The sequence below is a fragment of the Lates calcarifer genome, linkage group LG23 (genome assembly GCF_001640805.2).
Source record: "Lates calcarifer isolate ASB-BC8 linkage group LG23, TLL_Latcal_v3, whole genome shotgun sequence".
Lineage (NCBI taxonomy): Eukaryota > Metazoa > Chordata > Actinopteri > Centropomidae > Lates > Lates calcarifer.
In genome coordinates, this window is record NC_066855.1 from 3,479,861 (window position 1) to 3,497,184 (window position 17,324).

General features: G+C 41.0%; 2 protein-coding genes across 2 annotated transcripts; both read left to right on the forward strand.

Moving 5' to 3' along the window:
- The first annotated feature begins 258 nt into the window (after nt 1–258).
- Nucleotides 259–3,882, forward strand: pdap1a (pdgfa associated protein 1a). Its single transcript, XM_018685462.2, has 6 exons — nt 259–443; nt 1,277–1,359; nt 1,448–1,522; nt 1,607–1,731; nt 1,824–1,975; nt 2,407–3,882. Exons 1-6 carry the CDS (start codon nt 431–433, stop codon nt 2,439–2,441), a joined length of 483 nt encoding a protein of 160 aa, XP_018540978.1. The 5' UTR covers nt 259–430; the 3' UTR covers nt 2,442–3,882.
- Nucleotides 3,883–5,667: 1,785 nt separating this feature from the next.
- On the forward strand, nt 5,668–16,828 carry sh3bp1 (SH3-domain binding protein 1). The gene is made up of 18 exons (XM_018685463.2): nt 5,668–5,985; nt 8,716–8,758; nt 9,155–9,259; nt 9,352–9,428; nt 9,751–9,862; nt 10,403–10,479; nt 10,577–10,664; nt 10,782–10,850; nt 11,009–11,099; nt 11,201–11,337; nt 11,879–11,990; nt 12,395–12,476; nt 12,562–12,642; nt 13,106–13,219; nt 13,526–13,623; nt 14,345–14,504; nt 14,644–15,008; nt 16,194–16,828. The coding sequence occupies exons 1-18, from the start codon at nt 5,936–5,938 to the stop codon at nt 16,490–16,492; spliced, it is 2,160 nt and encodes a 719-aa protein (XP_018540979.1). The 5' UTR covers nt 5,668–5,935; the 3' UTR covers nt 16,493–16,828.
- Nucleotides 16,829–17,324: the final 496 nt, after the last annotated feature.

A 17,324-nucleotide genomic window follows, 5' to 3' on the forward strand; every position in this document is an offset into this window, starting at 1 on the left:
CCAGTACAGTGATGTGATGGTCATATTTGTAGTCCTTGTGAAATGTAGTTTGGAATTTCAATATTTTTGTGAGGGAAAAAAATGAGATTTTCCCGAGGTAGAATCGCCATGATCTGACCAAATCAATTAAGTGCTCCTGTCAATGATAAGCCTTTTATGAATTAGTTTTACTCTCTTCAGCTGATTGGTTAATCAACATGTCAGTCAAATGCTGCGTGCAGTGATTGGTTGAATCTTCCTAACCACGCATGCGCAGGCTGTACGGAGTGAATGCAGCGTTTCGACGTCTATGCTGCCGACAGCGGGAGGCACGAAGTAGTTTCTAGCCTTTTCTTCTAGCACTTTAAACCGTTGGCTTCACCTGTACAACTGTCAAATTATTCAGGGATATAGTAGCGGACTTCGTCTGTGTAAACTTCGATTTTTAATAATGCCCCGAGGCGGTAAGTGTTGTTACTATGAATAACGCAACACGCTCGTTTTTAGCAAGCTAATTCTAGCTAGCCAATCGTAGCTAAAGTAGTATGAATTCCTGTTGAGGTCTCACATGCTTAGCTTCTAGCATGCTAACCGGCTAGCTGAGCGTATTTTACGGGTTTGAGTCATTCAGGGAAGACACAGCAAACGTTCCAGATGTTCATTAATGTCTTCTCATGACCGCAGCTACCAGCTTTATTGTAATTTCAACATAGAAAACGGTTTGAATGGTTAGATTTTTAACCAGTTGTGTTTAACCGTCAGTACCATGTGCACAAGAGACAGCTTCAGCTTACTTTAACATGTTTAATGAGAGTTATTTTAATTTCTGGCAGTCGGTGGTTGTCTGCTGATACCAGATACTTTCACAACTACTTTGTTGAAGTAATCACCAGCTATATATATGGCTGTTTTTGTCTATACGATCTTATCTAACGCTCAGTAGCCATGACATTTGCCGGTGAAGGGAGCTGGCCCTCAGTGAACGTCATGTGTGACTCATCTCCCAACACACACGGTCTCTGCGCATTTCCACACTAATATCGTGAGATCTTATGTGTTGAAGTTTAAATACACTGATATGAACTGTACTGGGATCTGTTCCTGACCCACCTCTGTGTCCACATATATTGAATCATACTATTTTGAACAATTGTTGCTGTTTTTGTGTCCACCCCCAGCCTGGGATGTAGTACAGACATGAATGTGTCCCTCAAAACTGTACAGAACAGTTAACTTTAGACTGTGCTTCACATTTGGATACAGCTGAATTGCAACTATTTGTGCAACTGTGTTGCAGGGAAAAAGGGCCACAAGGGCCGAGGAAAACAGTTCAGCAACCCTGAGGAGATTGACCGACAGATGAGAGCGCAGAGAGAGCTGGTGAGTGCTGGTGACTTCTTCTGTGGCGGATGTGGAGTTGACATGGAGTCGAGTCAGATCAGGTGTGATTTCATGTGTGTGTTGACAGGAAGAAAAAGCCGGCGCAGAAAAAGAGAGCTCTTCAGAGTCGGAGGAAGAGAGCAGCAGTGATGAGGAGTCTGATGTGAGTGATGTGAAGTGTATATTATTAGCTTAGTAAAACTGTAAAATTGGCAGTGGGTGCAAATTTGCTTTGCTTTGCACACAGTCCAGAAAGAGGAGTGGAGTGGAGGGGCTTATAGAGATCGAGAATCCAAACCGTGTGTCTCAGAAGAGCAAGAAAGTGACTGAGGTAGATGTCAGTGCTCCCAGAGAGCTGAGTCGCAGAGAGAGGTGAGTGTCGCTCAGAAAAGTTGTGTCTGGATTTGTTTTCATTTTGCATAAGATTAATTTATGTCACCTGACTTCTCTTCGTCTACTCTCAGAGAGGAGATAGAGAAGCAGAAGTCAAAGGAGCGCTACATGAAGCTCCATCTTGAGGGCAAGACTGAGCAGGCCAGGGCTGACCTAGCCAGACTGGCCATCATCAAGAAACAGAGGGAGGAAGCCGCCAAGAAGAGAGAAGAACTCAGGAAAGGTGAGAAAACACAACAATGAACACAGACAATGGCCACTTTATATACTAGGGGTGTAAATTATGAATGGTGTTGCAGATTTCAATAGTTTCATTCCGTTTTGTCAGGGAAAGTTTTGGCTTTCAGGTTAAACCTGAAAAACCAGTGACAGGTGAAGTGAATAACACCTCATGCCACTGCTTGAGGATTTGTTGGTTAAGATTTGGTCGTACATGCACCAAACACCTTCTGTACACACTGTGTCCCAATATGTAAAGCCGGGAAATACAAAGGTGTTTCAGTTCAGAGAAGAAGAAGGGAACTATTAACAAATATAAAGTATTAGTAGCTTATCTGTGCTCTCCTTGTAATCTGAGTTTACAGTAACAAAAACTGAACTTAAAGCTAACACCATTCTTTCTGTTGCTTCTTGTTCTGTTTTTTTTTTAATCAGAAAAAGAAGCCGAAGAAGCCAAAGCAAAACGTTAGTCCTCCACCTGAAAGCTTCGTCATGCACTTCAGTCTCAGAGGGATGGAGAGAGAAGGAGATCAGGAGGAGGAGGAGGAGGAGGAGGAGAACGGGGGAGGGGGACCGATACAAGTGGTGTCAGATCAGGGGGGTGCTCCTGAACTCCTGTCCCTCATTTCAGATCTGAGGGGTGTGGGTCTTCCATGACAGTGTGGTCAGGACAGGGAAAAACGGGTGGAGCAAACAAGATGGAAGAGGAATGCAACATTTGGGATGCCTCTAGTTTTCTTTAAAATTCTTTTCAAGAGGAGACAATCGCAGGTTTTCCAAGTGCTTCACTGCCTCTTTACTCTTCCCCACCCACCAGGGTTTTAATTCTAAAGCTGCTGACGTTATTTCCATTCCTTTTGATTCATACATTTTTACAAGATTACCTAACACAAGTTTACTTAATGACTGGACAGGTATTACAGTGAGCGTGCATGAGGATTTCTTTGGTGCTTTACTTTTCCTTCCATCTCACCTGTTTTGTAAGAACGCAAGTCAGCGAGAGATGGAGAAAAGAACACTATTCAGAGAATATATAGGAAATATACTGTGTAGTTATATATTTTGTTTTGGATCAGAAACGGCATGCTGCACCTTCATGATGCAGTGGTATAATTTTCATCAGAACATGACCCAAATTATTCAGCTATTCCTACGAGCTTTATTTTTGTCCCAGTGTTGGTTTTGCGTTGGTTTGAGCCCCTTTTTCATTTGGCAATTTACAGAGTTGGAAGAATTTGCTGTCCTATTTACCACAATGCATTTAGAAAGTAGTAAAAAGTTTTTTTTGTTTTTTTTTTTGTTTTGTAATCCTTTGCTCAGAGCACCAGGAAAATGACTTGAATTGCCTATAATTAGCAGTTTTTAAGTTGTTAAACATCAGTGCTGGAAAGCATTGTCTCAAACTGCCTCAGTGACTGTGCTGTTTCTGATAGGATCTTCTGTGGTTCTGCAGAAGGGATTGCGTCTTCTGTTGCCTTTTTAAAAGTTTACACAAGACCAGTCCACGGTCTTTTCTGTAATTAAAGCACTGCAAATAACCCATGCTGAGTTAGTTTATTAGGTATACTACATCAGCACCACTAATAACAGACTCCAAGGTGATCGCACTCAACCCCTCTCTGACTGAAAGTTTGTACACTTAACACAGACAGGATTTACTGCAGGGCATTTTAATTGTTTAGACCGCACAGGTGTACATAATAAACTGGTAATTCAGCATGTGGTGAATTTGGAAATGCCTTGATCAGGAAAACCCTATTCCCTATAATATGGAGGTAGCTTGAAGAACAAACAGTTGAAACCGGACAGTGTGCGAAATGTAGCCACAGCATAAAAATGAATGCCACCAGTTTTCCATCATGTATTTGAAGTCATTTTTAAAAATAAATTCATTGATAAATAACTGATAAATGACTATGTTGTGTTTCATGTTCAATTGTAAAGCTTTTTCCTCACTAACTGGAGTTTGTAGGAAAGATCTGTCTTACGTTCTTGTTTTTTGCTAATGTCACCACTAGACTGCAGCATTTGACCAGCACCAACATCCACCTGAACGTCTGTGGGTGGCACCTGATCCATTCCCAGGAGGTGTTCAGCAGTAAGAAGATGAATCTTCATTAAGAGTTATTTCCTTACAATAACAGGCTTTTTTGGATTTCCCTCCAGCTTTTAAAAGTTGTTTTCCCCCAATAACTTAATCTGATAACGGTATGTTTCATCATAAAATCTTTATCTCACAAGACAAACAGGGAATAGCCAGTTATGTAACTGGCTGTTGCATATGTGATTCTGATGTATGAGATAAAGGCTATGAATTAAAAATAGGCTGATTAAAAGAAAAATAATAATAATTTAAAAAGCAGCTGGAATTAAATATCTAAAGAATGCATTTTAGCATTAAAAAACAGCAAATGAAAGCATGTCTGTTCATTTAAAATGAAGATACCATAGTAAATATGTCATCATTTAGTGTGATAAACTCTCCTTCCTTTTGTTAGAAGCTCTGTTGTGGAAAAACCGATTCCACCAGATCTATAAAAAACATTATTAATCTTTTTTATTTGTCCCTAAACTCTTTTGTCCACGTCGGGATCCTGTAGGAATAATGACGCTAGTGTTCCAGTGATCTGATTGGTCAGTAGCAAGTTAGCTGTTGAGCACAAGTTACCATGGAGATCTACCCCTGGTAAGACCTGACCAAGTGCCGTAACGCTGAAAACCCACAAGTTACTTCGTTAACCTCAAATCCTGCTCCGTACAGGCCTCTGTTTTCAGAAAAAAACACACATGCACACACAAAAGAAAAAACATACAAAAACGTTGCTAACTGATCGTAGGCTACCTGCCCAGCACTGTATACAGATCAAAGTTAGCAAGTAACTGGTGAGCTTGGTGAACGTTTTAGGAACTAGCTAGATATTGATATCAAGAGTTTACGGAAGGAACAGAAGACAGAGGTAAAATGAGAGTGAATACTAAACTTGAATTAAATAGGTGACAAGAAATACAACTCGGTGAATTTGCTAACTGCTAACAAGTTAAGCTAAACATGAACAGGTGAAAATGTGTCATTGTTGTCTTTACAGCTTGTTTCTGCTGCCCCCAAGTGGCCAAAAAAATCTGTTGTAGCAGGTTAAAGGCAAAAAAGAAACGAACACTTTAACAGTTAATATAAGACAAAGATAAAATCTATGTTGAAGCTACCTTTTTGAGTAGAGTATAGGACTGAGTACAGCTAAATTAAAAATAATTTTAAACAGACTATCAGAGCCAGCAGCATTGATAGTTTCCTCTTTTGGTCTTTTCACATCCTTTTAACTCTTTAAGTCTCACATACTGTTAGTATTTACATAAGTACAAGCTAACTGCAGCCTGCCAGGAGGGTATTTTGAGAGGGAGAGCATAATTGTAATTACAAGCAGTGGCACAATACTGCACAAATTAAGACATCCAGGGGTATTACATAGAGATTCACCCTCTCATACAACTGGAGAAAATTGTACAGAATAAAAACCAGATGTTCTGCTATTATATTCATATTGTATAATCTCAGTTAACACCATATCACTCATTCTTCTACATATATTAGTGGAAGTGTCTCTACAGCTTTAACAGTTGTTAAATCATAGTGTGACAGTCAAACCTGAAAAAAAATCTCTCTTCCCCCCCACAGCTGACACTTCATCTGTGTAACTTCCTCATTTGCTTACTTGTGTTAGATGTAACTTCAGAGCACGGTCGTGTGACAAGAACGAAAACTGACAGCCAAAACGCACACATAAACACACCGAAAACATCAATCCACAGAGGCAGAAAGCAACTGGTCTAGACCTTCTTTTCCCAATGAATTAACAGAGCTGGACCCTGTTTGGACGTATTTTTTATTTTGGAGAGGAATACTTGGTGGAGGCTGAGCAGGACTGAGGTGGTCAAATAGAAAAGCTGGTTGGACTTCACTGCCAGCATGCTCCGGCAGTCTCTGAGCATCTTGAAGCAGTTCAGCTCTGGGGCAAAGTAAGTGCTTTAATTTGATTATTGTAAAATATGCTGCATTGAAACTGTGATATACGCATCAAGTTCTTCATAGTCAACACCTATGAAACAGAAAGCGGCATGTTTGGGTGTAGGATAATAAGTTGGTCTCATGGTTTACACATGGTTACTCGTAGCAGTTTAAGAAATTGGTCTTAATTTCCCAGTAACCACAATTGTAACCATAGTTACACACTTTAAAGCATCAGTTTGTAACTGTCTTCCTCTTGTGAATGAAAAGTTTAAGTTACAAGCAGTAAAACAAACCTTTGCTCAGTTCAGTATACTTAAAGGTTTTGCTGCAACGAGTCTTACTCGGTCTGGTAAGCAGCAGCTTATGGTGGCTGATGTTATCAAACTTTACATAGATATTACTGTTACGTTTTTGATTTGCTAGTCTTTTCAGTTTAGCAAAAGCTGCAGCGTCTCACTTTGAATATAGACCAGATTTTCTTCAGGAATTCTCGCATAGATCTTTTAAGGTATAAAAATCTTCAAGGCTTATTTACAGGCCTTCTCAAAGCCATTGACTGTCTGCGACAGAGGCTTTCATTTCAGCACCATTCGGCTTTGAGGAAATGTCCAATTCTGCTTTGGTTTCCATGTTCTCTTTTTTTTTTTTGCTGTTGCAAATACCAGTGTTGAAAAAAGTGTGTAAAGAGCGAGGAATGCCACAGTTGCTGGTTCCTCTTGAAAGTGATAAATGCTGCTCTGGGTTTTGAGGGAAACCTCAGGCTTTTCTATGCATGAACGCCACAGCGGTTCGGCACATCTGAGTGGACAAACTGACTTCAGGTTGTGGTATGTGTTGGTAACACATAGTATGAAGGTGATGGTTGCTTACCACAGAGTTGGTACTTTTAATCAGGTGCATTCATTACAGTTTTCTCTGATTTTTATTGAGATTTCAGCACCTTCATTTTCGTTTTTCTGTCCCTGGACGTTCTTAAGTCTTTGCCTTAGCTGCAGCCTGTACCTAGGTGTCTCTTTGATTTTAGCGTCTGGATGCTACACACCACTGCTCTAGAGAGCTTCGCTTGTGCATGACAGTGACATTCGCAAGTGGGTGACCAAATCATACACCTACACCCTGACTGGTGTTCTTGGTACAACCTTGCATGCAGCAGGCCTGTGGAGGTTTATGTGTGTGTGTGTGTGTGTGCAGGCCATGCTGCTTCTATCTCTGACGCACTCTGGTTTAATAATAAACCTACACAGCATGCATCTGCAGCAGAGCAACGTGGGCTCCAACCACCGCAGCAGCATCTCACCCAGTTCTTTCTTAGCTCCAGCTCTGTGACCTTTGATGAGACAAACGTGTGTATAAAAATATTTACAGTATGCAGTGTGCATTAGTGGAAGATGGTCCCCTGTTACATCCATTATATCAGTGCTGGATAACGCTGACTCAAAACTGTGTATCCATCAAGACACACAGGCAACCACAGACACAAACACACACTTTTGCTTTCCTAAAAAAGCGTGCAAACCGTCTGTTCACATGCTCTGATGTAATTTTACTCTATGTGGAATAAAAGGGTTTTTTCCATTTCAAAAGAAAAAGTTGAAATGAGAATCAGAGGTGAAAAAAAGGAACTGGTGTGTGTTGGGGATTTCTCCTGTCTGTGTTTTGAAACATCAGATGTCAGGTTCAGAAACTACACCTTTAAAGTGTTGATACTCATCTGCCCTCTTTGCAAACTGGGCTGGGCTTCCTTTTGGTGGGACCTGATCTTGAAGATGTTTTCAAAGCTGCAAAGAAACATCTGTGTGTGTGTGTGTGTTTCAGCTCTCTGTTGATCTCCTCCCCTCCTTTTTAAAACGCGATGGAAGAGGGTTGTGGTTTCAGCCCATCCCTCCTCTCACAGAGCTGGTACTGAAGTAAACCACAGCGACAGCCCTCACTCTTCAGGTTTAGGTTGTTGTCTTTGTGCTGCATGTCAGTCAGGCCTAAAAATGTCCTTTAATTTTACCACTGTCAGCCAGAAGAGCAGTGCAGTCAGTTATGAGCTGCAAAGCCTCTGCAGAAGTCTGTATTTGATGATCATTTGAATCAAGTAACTCTATCCTGTATACTTTATATGCAGTGTGTGATTTCAGTGTCTTGTTTTGTCCAACCAAAAGTCAAAAATAAAACAACAAAAACAGCAAATCCTCACATTTGAGAGCCAGAAAAGATTTGATGATGAATGACTTTAACAGTTATGATAGAAAAAACTGGGAACACGGGGACGTCCCTGCACACATAACAACAGCTTGTCATTTTTACACCTCAGCTTTTCTACAGATGAACCAAACAAGATGTTAGTTAGTGAGCTTGAGAAATAGGTAGGTTGATTTTGTTTCCTTTAAACAGAGCCAGGTCAGCTGTCCTTGTGCTAAGCTAACCGGCTGCTGGCTGTAGCTTCATATTTAGCACCCAGACCTATTAATCTTGTGGTAATGAAGGAATGTTAACATTCATGTCTGTAGTGATTTGCTGCCTTTCTTGTCTTATCTGACAACAAATTTGATATTTTAACACAGAATCTGACGACCAGATGAATCGAGAAAGTAATCCTCAGATTATTCAGATTAGAATGAAAATAACTGTAAATTGCAGTTCTAAATTATAATAAATAATTACTGAGCTGTTGTTATTGTCTCTAGTTTTGACGTCACAGAGCTGTTTACCTGTATATTCACTAACCAACACAGTGTCCTCATCTTCAGGTCACAAGATGCCACCGAACTTCTACATGAAGACCTGGTCATGGTGAGAAAACAATATAATATAATATAATATAATATAATATAATATAATATAATATAATATAATATAATAACAATACAGTTTGTTTTATAGCTTTGACTGTATGTTGGTTCTCTGCTTTAATGCAAATGTAGCACAAATTATTGGAAATAACTGATTCATTTATTTTATTTTATTTATTTTTTTGATAGTGATCATCAGCATGACTGTTATAACACAGCCTGTACTGGACCATGTCTTTTGCAGACATGATTAAGAACGTAAAACCAAATTAAACGCAACTAACCACTAAACCATACTGATAATAACTGATAATAAACTTTGCTGCTGCTCAGGAGATCACATTGTTTCAGCTCAAAGCCTTACTGTATGTGAATGTGTGTGTCTGACTGAATGAAGGTGGAGCAGCGGGTGGAACCGGCCAAGAAGGCGGCTCAGGTCCTTTACAAGAAACTACAGGGCTGCATGCAGAGTCAGCCGGGGCTGGAGGCCGAGAAACGAATGGTACCCAAGATACCTTTGTATCTACAAGATGTCTGAAAACACTGGACTGGTCACTGAGAGGTCTTTACATCTGTTCCCCTCTCTCTCCACAGAAAAAGCTCCCTCTGATGCTGCTGTCTGTCAGCATGGCCGAGAGCCTTAAAGACTTTGATGCAGAGTCCTCTATCAGGTGACAGGTTTGATCCTCTGCAGTCCTCCGTCCATCCTGTGCTCTTTACATGAACTTTGGACCAGTGTCGACTGCTGTCATGTGAAAACCTCATGACTATAGAATAGAGGTTTGCAGGTTTTCAGTTCTGGATGAAAAAGAAAGAGGATCCCACACACTGTGTAGAGCTTGTGACTCAAACATTCGCCTTTTATTTAAAGATACAGAGGCTGTCATAGAGTAGTGAGATGAGATGTGATTAATGTCAAAGTAGACCGGAGAGTGTCATTTTTGTTGTAAACTGTGAGGCAGTCGTTGACCATGAGCTGTGTCTGTGTGGCAGGAGGGTGCTGGAAATGTGCTGTTTCATGGAGAAGATGCTGGCCAACCTGCTGGCCGACTTTGAGATGAAACTGGAGAAGGAAGTCCTGGAGCCGCTCAACAAGCTCAGTGAGGTGAGGACGGCTCACAACTAATGTTCACACTCGTCTGATCGCTACACTTTTTATGAACCAGTTTATTTATATATATATGCAGGTTTTTACCTCTGCTGCACTGCATCTAAAAATACATACCAGAACATGCAAAGCAGAGAATTTGTGGTTAGTTTTAAGGAGAGATATAACTTTGTAACTATATTTTAAAAATATAGATACACAGGTGGTGGAAAAATGAACACAAGTAGCTCATATAAGAGCATCAGAAGTTATTAATAAGTTCAACAAACAACTCTTACAAACATTTTAGGCTTGACAAAGGTAGAATTTGTTTTACTGTTTTTAAATTGGGTGTTGGGTTTATATTATTTTGATTTTATTTGTTTATCCTCGGTATATGTTAATCTACAAAAGCTAATTGGTAATTTATGTCCCTGTTTAATGGTAATACATAAACATAAAGCTAAGTAGAAATAAAGTGGCTAATTATTAATAAAATAAAGCAGTCGCCATCAAAGTTTAATATCCCATTTTACATATTTCTTTCTTTTCTTTAAGGATGATTTACCAGAGATTCTCAAGAACAAGAAGCAGTTTGCAAAGCTCACTACAGACTGGACCAATGCAAGAATCAGGTGAGTTATACAGCCTCCAGGCTGCATGTGTTAAAATGTATCCACAGTTAGCAGATCTTCTACAACTGTGTGTATATGTGTGTGTGTTTGTGGCCAGGAGTCAAGCCAGCACTGGTCCCCAGGCAAAGCAGGACGGGCTTCGGGAGGAAGTGGAAGAGGCTTGGAGGAAGTTGGAGAGCATCAAGGTAAGAGTACCTGAGCTAGAATAAAACACTCGTTCTGTTGTAGTGTCCTTGAACTATGCACTGACTACAGAGTGGTGTGGTTTTAATCTTGACCTCTCCTCCTTCCTGTCTCTGCAGGACCAGTACTCTGCAGATCTGTATCACTTTGCAACTAAAGAAGATGACTACGCTAACTACTTCATTCGTGTGAGCTGTAGTTGTCATGGCTTGATCTTTTTTCCTCTTAATTAATTCGAAAAGCATGCAAACTAAATTAAATTTCAGCTACAACTACTTCAGCTACACACAAACCTGTAATGTAGCCTCAGACTGTTTTATTCTTCTCGTGTTTGTCCTGATTGCAGCTTCTTGAACTGCAAGCAGAATACCACAAACATTCACACGAGTTCTTGGACAAAAACATCAGCGAGCTCAAAGAGAATCACAGTCAAAAAGGTCAACTCCATTTGTACCAGTCTGTGCATTTATTTCCTGAACCATCACTGCAATATTTCTACATGTTCTTATTTCCTGAGTGTGCTTATCTGATTGTGCAGGGCCGGCGTTGAGCCTCTCTAGTCAGAAGGTCTACGGGGAGCCTCTGCTGTCTCATCTGTCTCAGAGTGAGAGAGAAATCGCTGCACCCATCCAGGAGTGTATTCACATGCTGCTGAGAACAGGCATGGCAGAGGAGGTAGGGCCGATGGGATGAGAGTACAGGGTTCACAGTGAATGATATGTGCATGTACCTCTGCTGGATGAAAATTAATTTCTCTTTAAAAAGGTGTAATTTTGTTGAAACTGCACTTCATTTGTCCTTCCAAAAATATTGGACTAATTGGAAATTGAGACCACGAATGCAGCATTTCATAGTGTTTCAGTCTGGACCATAGAGGTGGACTGACAGACCAGCTGACTGACTGACATTGCCACTGACATTTAGCCACATTTGTGGCTAAAAATGAAGTAATCTCTGGAGAGTTTGGCCTCTAGGTACTGAAGGTGCCTGCAAAATACAAAAGGAAACACAGACATTCATGGAAAATTAAGTTTAAGAAACACTGGGAACTTAAATCAAATTGTTTTGGGTCTTTTGTTATCTAGTTATTCGAGGGAATGGTACATTTGGCATCTCTGCTTTAGGATATGAAGAATGTACCGATGCTAAGGCAAATGAATCAGTATATTTTAGTGGCTTGAACTCCCCTCCTCCTCTCCCTCCTTGCCCCCACCAGGGCCTGTTTCGTCTGGCGGCGGCAGCCTCGGTGGTGAAGAGGCTGAAGACCTGTCTGGATCAAGGAAGGGTGGACCACAGCGAGTTCAGCATGGACCCTCACGCTGTGGCCGGTAAAGATGTGTCCGGGCTGTTTTTCCTTAGAAAATGCCCCTCTCGATTTAGGCCGAGTTTCAGTCGCAGGGCACTCTTCCACATCTGTTCAGCCAACGTGACTTTCGCTGCTCATTCTAACTGCACAGTTCCTCTTCTGTTAACTCCGGCCCTGCTACAGCTTCCAGTAATGTAAAATACATCACTTCCCGTGCACTACAGACAATTTTTAGAACAGTAAAATAAAAGCTCTATCATACAATCACTTCAAACTTAAATAAACAAAGAGGGGAATTCAGAACGATGTGTGAGATTATCATGGGATGTTCTCTATTATTAGCATTTATCTATTTATCTTTGCTTAGTACAAAAATACATAATAACTCATGTAATTATGGACATTTATCTCTGAATCTGTTGACAGGGGCTTTGAAGTGTTACCTCCGGGAACTCCCTGAACCTCTAATGACCTTTGAACTCTACAATGACTGGTTTAAAGCAGCAGGGTGTGTATAATACACACTGGAAATATTTCTAATTTTCCTGTGGTTTCAAGTCTGTTTCATTGAGTTTTGTCTCTTCCCTTCACAGGGAAAAAGACTTGACAGAGAAGCTGGAGCAGTTCAGAGTACTGCTGAAGAAACTGCCACCTGAAAACTACAACAACCTCAGGTTTGTCACTCGTGTGTACATTTTTGGCTCTATGGATGGCAATGTTGCTTTGTTGGTTGGTCCACCACTTTGATCCAGACTTTTCATATATGTCGTTTGTCCCCGCCCTCTAATACGACCCATAGGAGCATCTCCTAAAATCACACCTCATTGGTGCTCCATCCACTTGTAAAATTGTAAAGTTGACCACCAAAAATAATATTTCTAGATGCTGCAGTGTAGTTTCCCGTGTTGTCGGAGCAGATCTGAGTCCAAAAAACTATTCATTTGCCAGTTGCAGCCTCACAAAGCTGCTAGCATGGCTGTAGTAGTTTGTTTTATCCAAATGAGGTTAAAACCTGTAAATCATCACATTTTTTCTATAGTATGTGTCTATATATGTCATCGAGTAGGTGCTTTCATCCTTCATCCTTCCTGTGTCTCTGTCCTTCACCCCGTCTATTTTGTGTTTCCTACCTGTCAGGTACCTGGTCCAGTTCTTGTCTCTGTTGTCCGAGCAGCAGGCCGTGAACAAGATGACGCCCAGTAACATCGCCATTGTACTGGGGCCCAACCTGCTCTGGCCACGAGCTGAAGGGTACATATTAAACAACTCATCTTTCTGTCTTTACCCTGTGTGCGCTATCGCCACGAATGCTCCGTTCATTCATTCATGTTCCTCTTCCTTGCACTTCTTTTATAACGTTTGTGTATTTATTTGAGAATTAGTGACATGTTTCATGAACCTGAACTGCTGGTCATGTGAAAGTGAACCACAGCATCCTGATGTCAGATAAAGCAGAAAATGGTCTTTGTAGACAACTGCAGACATCCTGGTTGAACTTATTCTAGAAAATAATTTATCATGTCTTATTCTACATCTTGACTTCTTGTATTTCTTTAGGGAGGCTGCTCTGTTCGACATGGCGTCAGCTTCCTCAGTACAGGTGGTCACTGTCATTGAGCCTCTTATTCAGTACAGCTCCAGCCTCTTCCCTGAAGGTATTCAAACACTGATGTTCCCTTATGATAGTTATGGTTTATTTTAACTTGGCTCTTAGTTTTACAGTGTTTCGTAGTTAATAGTCAATTATGATAAGATAAATTAATCACTGAGAGCAGCAACAGAGCCAGATTAACCCTTTGAGGGGCAAAAATTAGCTCTGTGCCCCTGGTGACACTTTTATTTCTCCTACTCTCTGTGCATTGTATGAATTTATTAATAATCAATTACTGGTAACTTGACTGAGCGCAAATCTATCTATGAATAAGCACCAAATAATCACAAGATAAACTGGTTTTAAGTGAGGGCCGCGAGATAATATATCAGTGCAGGTCCAACTGACGGCCCCTGTCATTTCTATATTTCCTCTGCTTTGATGTGTGTGAAAACAGCTAAAGTACAATAACAGGATGGAAATGAACAAATCTTCCAGCACCTTTATCTCCGGTGTGCCACTGCACCCACTCTGGAAACTGCTAATCTAAAAATGTAGGTTAACATGGAGGTTAAACTGAAAGTAAGCGCACCCATTGCACAGGAAACTGACAGCTACTGCAAGAACAGCAGGTCGAGGTTAAACCAAGAAATCAGTCTGGAAACTGTGATTATTTGACTGGTTGTACAATAAACAAATTATTACTGAATAAACTGGAATTATTCTGTAGCTGAATTATTTGATGTATCACTCATATATTTGCCGGAATGTTTTGTTCTGGTCAGCTGTATCTTTTGAGATCCCAGACCCTCCTGAGGTCCCAGATGTGACCCTACCTGCTCCTGTTGCCCAGCCTCTGTTCTCAGAAAAGGAGAAACTGAGCAGAGCATCATCCATAGCCTCCTCCTGCTCCTCCTATCACACCGCTCTCTCCAAAACAAACAGGTACCCTTCTGGGAATTCAAACTCTATTCACTGTAAAACACAATAAATGTACTGCCCCTTACTGTGACATATGAGAGGTTAATCTCCTTGTTGTAGTATTTTTATAAAAAATATGAACCTTTGTCTTTTTTTCCATCAGCACAGCCTCTCAGGACAGTGTTGGCTTCTGCCTGGTGAAATCTGGCTCTGTGAGTCGCAGTGGCACCACCACCTGGGCCAGCCCTGTACCTGAGCCAGCAGCACCAGCCCAACAAAACACAACTTCCAGCAGCAGCATATCGTCCCTAAATCTCAGCTCTGTTCCGGCCTCCAGCGCTTCCACTGCCTGCAGCTCGACAGCGAACCCGAGCCCATCCCAGCTTCCCAAAGCCACGGGATCGGCGCCAAACCCGGGTCAGAGCAGGAGTCCCACCCAGAAGCAGTGCTCGGATCAGCTGGAGCCAATTTTGGAGGCACAGCCGGAGTCTCCCAGAGCATTTGTGAAGATCACCTCACCGTACAAACGTAAGTTAGAGTCCTCTGAGCTGAGTGGCTGTCTGAAGGTACATTCAAACAGACCCAGTTGGGAAAGTGTGTTTGAAATCTAGAGGATTTACTTCTTCATGTGAGGAGAATGCTGTTTCAAAAACAGAAACAAATTAAAACCTCAGCCACTGTGGGTGTGTTCTCACCTCATTTGTGGTCAGTCCAAATATTAATTTCAGGTCATGGTGCTCACAAGAAAGACTGAAAGGCTGAAAGTTTCTGACTTTCAGTCCCTAGGACAGATCAAGTTCACAACACAGGCTTTCTGTTTAAAAGCTTTAAGTGATGACATCACTATGACCTCATCAGGGTTATTTCCTTTCAGTTGTGTAATATCTCTCATGACATTGTTAACTGATCTTCATGTGTAAAATTGGTGGACTTCCCTTTTAAGTGGCCCAAAACTTGTTTTCCTCCATAACAGCAGCAGTCCCTTCATTTATTGTTGTGTTAGGGCTGAGAGGCACAGGCACGTCTCATTATTTCTAGTGTGCAATGTTGTGCCCACATTCTTTACTTCTACCCTTTTCCTGTCACAGTCAAAGTGGTGGCTTGTTAGTGCAAGTCGACAGACAGAAAATAAATTACTGCTCGTTGTAGCAACCAGGAAGTACACAGGAAACAGGAAGACTCACACCACTGACCAAAATATCAACCTCTAGGGTCATGCGTCATCTCCAACATTGTGTAACTACCTCAGTACGGTAGAGGCTGAAATACTTTCCCTTATAAGTCCTCTCATCCTGTCATGTTTGTGTCCCTGCAAAACTGAAGGTATTTCTTACTTAACTTTTTGCTGTGACCTGATATTGTGTACACCATCACATCCCACGGTGGTGTTTTGTAATTTAAAGTAGAAAGCTCTTCATGCTCCAACAAAATCAGATTAATGATCAGCAGTAATTTATTCAGTTCACTCACAAAAGATTGGTTATAAAGAATTAGCTTACATTATCTAACATTAGGTAACGCCATCTAGCTTTTTTGGAGAATATGCATGAGATTATTTTCTTCTGTTTTTTTCTTCATAATGCAGTGATGTGATATAGATCATTTCCATTTTCACCATCATAACATTGACTCCTGATTTTGTTAAAAGACAGTCTTGTAATTCTAGGGGTGTCTTCCTTATATTCCCAGTGTCTGTCTTTTCTTTTCATACAGCAAAAAGATCCTTCACCCCCAACAAAGCTACTGAGCAGGTGACAGTTCAGTTCTCCAAACCGAAAGCCCCGGGACCTCCCAAGCTCCAGGCCCCTCCACCCCCCACCACTGCCCCAGTGGCAGTGGCGGCGGCAGCAGCACCAGCAGACACTAGGACCCAGCCGACACCTGCTCCCCGAGCTCATGTGGCCAACGTGAAAAAGCCTCCTCCGAAAAAGCCCGGACTCAAAGCGCCAAACTGCCCTCCACCACTTCCTCCACCATCACAGCCAAAACAAGTTCCTTCTTTAGTGCAGTGAAAAATTACGTATGTGTCATGAACAAATCATGTGAATTTTCTTGTGGTTGGTTGAAGAGCAGTCAAAACACTTTTGTATTTTGTGAAAAAAAAAAAAAAAATCTTTATTGTTCACTGTTGTCAATTTGTGTTGTTCAGTATCTTCCACAGCTTATTTTAGCTGAAATGTTGCAGCTTAATTTACTTTTCTTGGTTTACCCATGTTTTCATAACCAGTATCATTTATTTATTTGTCAGTTACTGGTAACATATATTTCCCAGAATGCAATGGAAGTGCAGAAAAGCAAGTTTTTTTGGTAAAAAATAAAAAATAAAAATAGGCAAAGCAACAAATGAATTCACATTGCCAAGTTTGTCCAGTTGCTGGGCTTTTTTTTTTTTTTTTTTTTTTTTTTTTAGCGTTTTTAGGTTGGATTTCCCATAAATCTACAAAATAACAATATTAATTTAAGCTAACCTTGGGGCTGAATTGCTGTTTGACTTTTCGGTTGTTGAATGATACAACTAGGGCTGGGCGATTAAACGATAATTCGATTATCGTGAAATAACTTTTCTTCGATAGGAAGGTAGAGCACGTTCCACCCATGTTTTGACAGACAACACGAACAGCCAATGAGAATGAGGATAGCGCCATGCCGAGCCAATCACGTGGCTGGAAAAGCTACAGCCGCACATAGTAGCGAGATAAAAGAAAATGACGACAGAAAATATTAACGAAAACTCGAACTCGTTACCGAAAAAGACACCTCAAAGGACACAGCTCAAAGCTCAAAAGACGAGGAGATTACTGAAAAGAAGAACCCGAGGAGTTCGGTCGTGTGAAGATATTTTGG

What these genes read in the sequence shown, in the direction of transcription:
- sh3bp1 (XM_018685463.2), top strand. Translation starts at nt 5,936, where the DNA reads ATGCTCCGGCAGTCTCTGAGCATCTTGAAGCAGTTCAGCTCTGGGGCA. An exon ending in TACATGAAGACCTGGTCATG is followed by an intron (nt 8,759 to 9,154) that starts GTGAGAAAACAA and finishes GACTGAATGAAG; the next exon opens with GTGGAGCAGCGGGTGGAACC. An exon ending in TGGAGGCCGAGAAACGAATG is followed by an intron (nt 9,260 to 9,351) that starts GTACCCAAGATA and finishes CTCTCTCCACAG; the next exon opens with AAAAAGCTCCCTCTGATGCT.
- pdap1a (XM_018685462.2), top strand. An exon ending in TGAGAGCGCAGAGAGAGCTG is followed by an intron (nt 1,360 to 1,447) that starts GTGAGTGCTGGT and finishes GTGTGTTGACAG; the next exon opens with GAAGAAAAAGCCGGCGCAGA. An exon ending in GAGAGAAGAACTCAGGAAAG is followed by an intron (nt 1,976 to 2,406) that starts GTGAGAAAACAC and finishes TTTTTTAATCAG; the next exon opens with AAAAAGAAGCCGAAGAAGCC.